Raw genomic sequence first — 8,440 nt, 5'->3', positions numbered from 1 at the left:
AAACTATAGAATCACCAGCAGAAGAATTAAAGCCACCAAATCCAGATTGTAGATTCAGAAACCCCAAATTACAACATAGTATCAACAAATGGTACAAGATATTTCAGCCTTGGTTGTAATTACTACAGAGTGTACCCTGGTATGGTTACATTCATGCTCTGTGACCTACTGAGGGTTGGGGTTGAATTCCACCCTAGTTTTCCTTCCCTAACTGCATATTCTGGGACCTGTTTAAAAAAAGCTGAATTTCACTCTCTGTTTCTTATATACATATATGCAATTAGTTGGATCTTGTTTTGTTGGAGTTCTGAATTTGTAAGGAAGCAAGAGCAACTTTAACAAGGACTGGGTCAACTAGAGAAGGATAAATCTTAATTATGCTGCAGATTTTCATGAGCTCCTGTTGATTAGCAAGTAACTGCAGTGCTGTCTGTTCTGTAGCTTCACCATTTAGATTTGAAGTAGATCTCTGAGGCATTTACTGTATGTAGTTCAAATGCCAGGTACCCTTCACCTTATTTACCAGTAATTCCCTTTGAAACAATAGTGTTGTACCTGTGAATAAGACTAACAATGTCTTGAAACTGCAAAGCTTTTGGGGTAGGATCCTCATTCAATTGCTATTGTTATAAAGTATTATATACGCCTATGGCAAAATCGGTATAGAGTTTTCCTTTAAATTCTGGTTCAGTTAATTTCTGATGACTTTATAGACTTTATCCTGAATAACGTGCATTCTTAACAGTTTTTCATGTTATGGATATCTCCCATTGAAATGAATGAAGCCTACGTGTGAGCTGTGGACAGTGTGAGCAATCCAGAGCTAATATACACTTGGTGAATTTTATACCTGTGGATTGCCTATGAATTCCTCATTCCGAGTTACTTGCTAAGCGATATCACGTTTTAGTTCTTTTTTGAAAAGCAGTGCAGAGCAGGGATGGTATGAACACATCGAAGAGTTTTTCAGGAAATAATTTTCATCACATCTCATTAACATTCATATTTAGAACATCAAAGTACATTACCAAACCTGAATACAATCTTGCATATTTGATCTTTATCACATGCCCTGGGATTTCTAAGTTCTGGTGCTTTTTTCAGCTGCACCTCAGTGAGCACTGGTTCTGCGGTGGAGAGCTGCAGGTTGGTTACAAAGGCAGAAGGATTTTTTTTTTTTTTTTGAAAAGCTCTCTATTTTTCTATGGAAGTTGTGTGTTGTCCAATCAACAGAAAATGCATTGGATAAAAACCATTAAAAATATGGTTTAATCTCATTTTCATACGCACTGAAGCAAAAAAAACCAGAGTTTACCCTTAAGTAATGTTCTTCTGTGTTAGATTTTTGTTCAGGTAAATGGTATACCAACTGACGTTGATGGAACGTGCTGCTTATTAACTAACAATTTTATCATTTGATAAAATTATGTGCTTCTATACAAGTCATTCGATCTTCTTTCCAAATAGAAAATAATCTTGTTATCATATTCATTAATATACTCCTAAACAGGGAGAGATTCACAGACACCAATACTAATGAGAAATGTTGCATTCACTTTAAAATTATCACTGATGTTTAAGATGATTTTCCATATGTTTCCCATCTTGCATTTAATTTACAGATTCTATTTCATTTCAAAGTTGGATTAGATATTTTTGGGTCTACTTGTAACAGTGGCAAGAAATGGAGTATTTTGTGAAATGATTTATTTGGGGGATAAAAAAATGCTTCTGTGTGTGAGTTTGGTTCTAAGGCCTGTGAGACTTTGATGTTCTTACCTGTCTAAATTCTGCTACTGCACCATCAGCAACCTGCTTGGGAACTGCACACATTGTTCCGTAAGATATAGATGCCAAGGTAGGCATATGAGATCTTTGCAAATACATACTGTTCAATTTATTAACAAAGCTCTAAATAGGGATGATTGTTGGGTGTCAAAAGGGGATAAAAGTATATTCTTCACTGTGTAGGGCCCGAGTCTTATCTCAGAGGCTGGGGCATGAACTATTAAGCAGCTCATGATAGCTTATTACTGTCCTTTCACGTACAGATGCAGGAGCTGATATGTGTGATGGAGGATAATATACAAAATCTGAGCTTTGACTATAGGTCCTTTTGACTGGTGTAGCGTCCTTAAGAAAAGAGCCTGAAGTCTGTAAACCAGTAGTCAAAATGAGAATGAGAAATCAGTCATTAAAAATCCTCTCACAGTAATATCCCAGTTTAACCTGTAAATCAGTACATCACTTTGTCAAAAAATAACCAGAGTAAAGCAAAATTTAAAAAAGGTATTTACACCTGTAAAAATCTTAGCATCTAAGATGCTTCTTGCTTGACATGTCATTCCAAATTCTGTGCATTTCTTCTGGTGTAATCTGGTGCACCGTGATCACCCTGCGGTACCTGCACAAGCTGTAGGCCATTTTCCAGTGGTTGAAGCCACTGTTCTGGAAGGGGTGGATGCCCAGCTTCCGAAGGCAGAGTCCGACATACACGTCTTCGAGATGGAGGAGTCTGGTGTGAAGAGAAGTTTTGTAAATCAGTTCTGCTACATCTGCTGAAAAAATGTAGCCAGTGCCCGAACAGAAGGGTGGGTAATTGCTGTCAGGATACAAATCTCTGGGCATGTACCACTTGCTGCGAACGTCTCGTATTGGCCCTCCATTGATAACGTAACCAGTGAAGTACCTTCTCCTTGGCTTGGTGTTAGGTTTGAGCAGTTTATAAATAAGATTATCCATATTTACAAAAATATCACTGTCTGTCTTCATAACATACTTTGCTTTTGAACAATATGTTGCTATCCACCTCATCCCCATTAATGTTTTCAGAGTGAGGTTATGATAGGAGTCAATAAAATCCTCTACAATAATGTCATGAAAAATTTGGCTTTCTTGCTCTACCATCTGATTTAATACAGGATCTGCATTTTTCCCAAGAAGAAATAGCGTGGCAATCTTAATTCCTTTAAAATTGTTTTCGTCTCCCCATGTTTCCCGAATTGCTTGCCTTGCATCAAACTCTTTGTGAGTTGTGCTGATAAGAATGACCAAGAAAGGGACACTCTTCTCGCATTTATTAGGCTCATTGATGAGAAAGTCAAAGGAATGTGGATTTATAGGTCGAGTTCTTATGTTGCCAAAGGAGACATTTTTTCTGGCTATTGATATGCTACTAACCTGTCTGTGGCCAGTGTAGGAAGAAGTAGGACGGGTTATACTTAAGTACCAGAGAGCGCTTGCCCAGCAAACTACTGTCAAAACGTACAAGCACGAGACCTTAGAAGCCATTGTTCCTGCAGCTCTTCTATTTGGTGTGAAGAAGAAATAGTCTTCTCACCATGAGGGTACCGATGTCCCAGACAGGCAGCATATTACTAATGGCACTGGAAAGTTCGATATAGAAGTGTAACTCTGTAATCATTCATGGATCTCAAGTAGCAGTTATTAACCCTGATGATACTCAGCTTTTCTTCTTTTACTAGCAGCAGCTTCCATTTCTTGGAACTCTCTGTTATTTCTGAAAAAGATGAAGAAAAAATTTCTATTGCTAGATCATAAAAGCCTATGGCAAGAAAAATGAGTCTATATGTGACTGGCCATTAATAAGCTAAGTCTCTTAATGCATTTCTTGGCTGTTCTTTTCAGCTTTTATGAGAGTTCTACAATGTGTGATAGGGTGCTTGAATACAGCAATTTAAATGAAGTAATGCTTTTAAGATGGATATTGCCTCATAGATTATAAATATATACATATATAAATAAAGATTAAGCATGCATAGCATGTTGGCTTTTGAGGTACTTTTAAAAGCATATATAAAAATCCTTTTTTGGTTTTTTAGTACTTACTTTCTTCCTAGCTTTTTATTCTGGACTTCTACAGTTTTTCAAAATATGCCATGGAACATTTTAAAAATTACTTAATGATAAATAATGTATGGTATTTTAGGCTTAACAGCATTTGTGGCAACTATGCACATGAGTATCTTCAGATCCTTTTTAGTCTAAATATTGGTGATGTTTCCCAAGCCAACAGTGGCATCCTTTGGAAATAAGACAGTTGTACTGATGGGCAAATGCAAAGTAGAAGGCGAAGGAGAAAGGGAGAGGTGTACTTCATCTTACCCATGTAAACATCAGCACCCCAAGAGACTCCAGAAAACTCTGGAAATAAATTAAACACAATCAGTTATTCCTGTTGACTTTTTTCTCCTCTCCTTGCAAACCAGGCTTTGCTCTTCGTGAGAAGACACCGTGTGTATGCCATGCAGGCAAACCATCCTGGCAGCCCATCAGCTGTGCTACTTGGCTGGCCTGTAAGCAGAGCCCCATGCACCCCTCTGGCTCTGGCAGCCCTCCTGCTGTGGTGTGGGAATGAGCCAGCCCCAGAGCTTGTGTGGTTCCTGGGAATTGAGTCTGTTTATTGTTGTTTCATGGAAATGAGACAAGCTACCATGTGCCCGCAGGATCAGTGCTGGCTCTCCAAGACTCGCCAGTATGTGAAGAGTGCCTGTAGGCTCCAGGTTGCTGTTTTTTTATTGTTACATTACCTCTGAGCTACAGGGTAGTAGAAGCAAGCAGCAGACAGCTTTACAGAAGAGTCTTTGAAATATTAAATGTTTACTTTGGAAAGTATAAAACATACATGGGTTCAAAGGAAAAGACAGAATCTCTGTCTAAGAAACACGCTTTCTGTTTCCATGCTGCTGTGGCACATTGTTTGGATTAAATCAAGATGCTTATCAAGGCATGTGTGCTCTCCATCTGTTGGGTATTTATGGTCTCCTTTCTTCCCCTAAAAGCAGCTAAGAGTGTGGCCTGCAGGTTCCCCTGACAGGTGATGGGCACTGTGGGTTCTGAACTGGCAGCCCCAGCTAGGCAGGTTAGCAGACTGTTATCTCATGTCACCATTTCACACCGAGGTATAAAACAACAGAGAAACATCCAACACTTGCTAAACTTACACTAAATATAACCTCCCACAAAAGCTCATAGATCATTATAGCTAGCGCTGTCCTGCTGATCCTCATTAGATCCATTTTCTGCTGTGTAGTGACCCTTCCTCCCTTACATGAAATAGGAAAATTTGAGTTTGTAGCTTGCTGCAGATCTTTGTCAGTGCCAATAGGTTTTGCCCTATAACCCAGGCAATTTAATGAGGTGCGGGTTATCTGCAGTTTCCTTTACTACTTGCCACAGCCTTTTGGATTTGTGATCTTTTCCCATTAATCAGCAGTTAACTTTTGGGAGTAGTATTTTTCAGGTGAGGTCTTTGATTGTCCCATAAGGCTGCAGAATACAACAACCTCAGCCTCCACCTACACCCCGGTAAATAAACATAGGCATGATAAAATGTATACGTGGCTGTCATTTCAGTGCTTGGAGAGTGGAGGTATCCTGTCACGACAACCCACTGCCTGCACTGGGATGCAGTTCTAAGGACAACATGCTGGACCTGTAGGTTATTTTCAGGCTTCGTTGTGAATTCCTGATAACTGCCTGCCCGGGAAACCCCACTGGGGAAACGTAACAAAAATAGAGCAATTAGAAGGCTATTAATAAAGAAATCAGCAAGAACAGATTTGAAAATGTGGAGTGTGATCTATATGGGTCAGTGTATTTAGAGGACTCAAGTGTATGGGGAAACCTGAATGCAGCTAATATTCTGCATATGTTAGTTTAGGAAACTACATATTGCATTCTCTGTCTATTTTTTAGCATCACTTCTTTAATAAAAGCAAATGCATTAGTTACCATGAGTGCTCTGCAGGTAGCTGAGGGAAAGGGAAATTGTAACAACAGCATCTTTAAAAACTGCAAAATTACAAAAAATAGCTTTTTAGTTCAGGAATGTCCTGGCTGTGATCTCCAATCTCCTGTGCTCAGACATGACTAGAAGCAACAAAAGCCTTACATCATTTCTAAGAAACATTCTCTGCTATTTGAGGGAATGTTTCTGATCAATTATGAGATCTACAGATAATGGCTGTCCAGAACAAGCATCTTATCCTGGTCCTCGCACTGCCATCCCTTGAAACAAATATGACTTTTTTTTTTTTCTTTTTCTGTTAAATTCTGTTTTTTTCCTTTCTCTTTTCTGGAAAAATAACAGTTTGGAGTGGTTTACAACATCCCCCAAGTAATTTATCAGTGAAATGCAGGCTAACTGGATAAAAGTGAACTGGCTCTAATTTTCATGACAAGTGAAGTTTTAGATTTAATTACTTTTAAGGAAATTGAGAGGAGAGAGGTGGAAAAACCCCACCAATAAGAAAAGAGCTCCCTGCTTTCCTGCAGTGGCCCATTCTGCCATTTCTTCTCTGCTGTGAGGTGAAGACTAAAGTTCATGTTCCTGCTGTCATTGAACTTTTTGCCATGTGGGGAAAAGATTAGCAGAAAATAGCACAGGCAAACTTGGCAGATAGTACGAACACAAAATAAAACTCAATTTTTCCATTATGTTCTTGAACTGTGTTGCGCTGTATTTGAAGGCCCTACTAGTAGGATGTAGATTGTCACAGGGGGAGCAGACAGCTTTCATCACTCTGGATTTTGTCGGTTGGGACAGGTTATGTTGTGTTTGTGGATGCTGGCACAGCCAAGGAGACTCATCACCTCCTTGTTTCTGTCTTACAGGGTAGCAGCAATGTTGAGCTGCGAGATCCTTGTCCTTAAAAATGTTTTAATTCAGTCTGACCCTTTCCCAGCCTAATTGTCATGCTATTAGTAAGCAAAGTCTCAAACTTTATTATGGTAGATGATTATGAAAAGCAAATGCTTGCTGTCATATTTCCATATTGTGACTCAACGTTGTGCACTTAATTGCACTATTCACAGCTCACGCTGTGCAAGGCAGACAAGTCACCCAGTCGCAGCACAGAAAAAGCACCGTGCAACTTCTGCAAGTAATTGACCTGATGGAGACTGTCTGTATGCACAGACCTTTTAAAGGCTGACTGCACACTGAGAATAATCCTCCAGAAAATGAGCACATCTGAGAATCTTGCTAGCTGTTCGTGGGCAATTTTCAGGCCAGCAAATACCATGCGCCAGTGGCAGGATGGGACCTGTATTTTAGAGTAATGCCGTTTCTTCTCAGGGGGTGTTGGTGTTTTCTTTCAAGAATGCCCAGCTTGGTTTTCGTATGTGAATGTGGTTGGACTGATGAAACGAGGTCCTGGTGGAAGGCTATGACGCACTGCAGCTCTTGAAGCCTGGCATGGTGCTGTGTCTGTAACTCACGCCATATCATATCTACAGCTGTGGCACAGTGGGTCAGGGACAGTGCTGAGCTGTAGGGCAGAGCCAGGCAAGAAGCCCCAGGAGGCTGATACTGCTCATCTCAGCACCTGCGGACCTCCCTAGCTCAGTGTGACTCAAAATAATGCTGTGCATCTCTGACAACATGTACCTATTAGTTTCCCAGAAAATGGGAGTGGATGCAGCTGCTAAAATATTTAGTAAATGTAGCAAATTCTACTCATTTTCCCTAAAGAGAGATTTTTGCAAGTTTCCTATAATTATGGCTTTCATCTGTATATAGGCCAAGACACTGAAATGTCTTTGCCATTTACGAAGTCCTTAAAATACCCAAGTGTGATTATTGTTGAGTCTTATCAAGAAGATAATTACCCTGAACATTAGGAACACATCCACAAAGGAATCTGGGGATGCTGTTATGATCTTGGCTGTATGTTTTCACAGTAATTTCTTGAGAAAATTCTGTACAGATGGCATAGGTGATATAACAGGAGATTGCAAGCTCTTTTTCAGCAACTTCATGTGAAGATTTCTTACATGCTCTAAATGCTTTTGCTGTGCCCAGTGAAATGGACCTGAAACCAAATCAGTACTGCAGAGGAAGACCTTTCCTACTAGACTGTATGCGGAAAGATATTGCAATAGAAGCCAAAGTTTTGGGCTAGAGGGAGGAAAGTAAAAGAATTAATTTCAGGTCCACGCTTTTTGCAAAAATCAGTGCCTCCCATTTGAGGGCCCAAACTGTCATATGCAAAAAGAGGCTGGCTTTCCTTCTCTGCCATCAAAGGCAATGAAAACGAGTATTTTCTGAGAATCAGGCAGCGTGTTAAGATATACTCTTTGTACACAGAGAATAATTTCTTGCTGACAGAAATATTGATGATGTACTTTGCCCAAGGCGGTAACTGAATGTGAAAGCTAGTGTTTGCACAAGTGATTCTTTCATACTAAGAGCTATTTTTGCATAAATGCTGATTTGCAGATGTTTTATGCTGTTTATCATCACCGAGATAAAGAATTGATCTCTGGAAATATATTTGAGAAACATTTTTAAAGTCCTAATGCTACTACCTGCTCTTAACATCAGTAACAATAAGGATAACAGGGAATTAGCAAGTTTTATTCAAAGTTTCTGAATCTTTGATAGGGAAAATACATGTTCCAGTTAAAACCTCCAGTA

General features: G+C 39.5%; 1 protein-coding gene across 1 annotated transcript; it reads right to left on the bottom strand.

The window, feature by feature from the left end:
- Nucleotides 1–2,310: 2,310 nt before the first annotated feature.
- B3GALT1 (beta-1,3-galactosyltransferase 1) lies at nucleotides 2,311–3,394 on the bottom strand. Its single transcript, XM_042874880.1, has one exon. It carries the CDS (start codon nucleotides 3,289–3,291, stop codon nucleotides 2,311–2,313), a length of 981 nt encoding a protein of 326 aa, XP_042730814.1. The 5' UTR covers nucleotides 3,292–3,394.
- Between the last annotated feature and the right edge of the window lie 5,046 nt (nucleotides 3,395–8,440).

This window comes from Lagopus leucura, unplaced genomic scaffold (genome assembly GCF_019238085.1).
Source record: "Lagopus leucura isolate 7727_CA_CO unplaced genomic scaffold, USGS_WTPT01 Super-Scaffold_100012, whole genome shotgun sequence".
NCBI lineage: Eukaryota > Metazoa > Chordata > Aves > Galliformes > Phasianidae > Lagopus > Lagopus leucura.
Note: the sequence above shows the minus strand (reverse complement) of the source record. Positions and strands in the feature narration are given on the sequence as shown.

Coding starts and splice junctions, on each gene's coding strand:
- B3GALT1 (XM_042874880.1), bottom strand. CDS start 3,291: ATGGCTTCTAAGGTCTCGTGCTTGTACGTTTTGACAGTAGTTTGCTGG.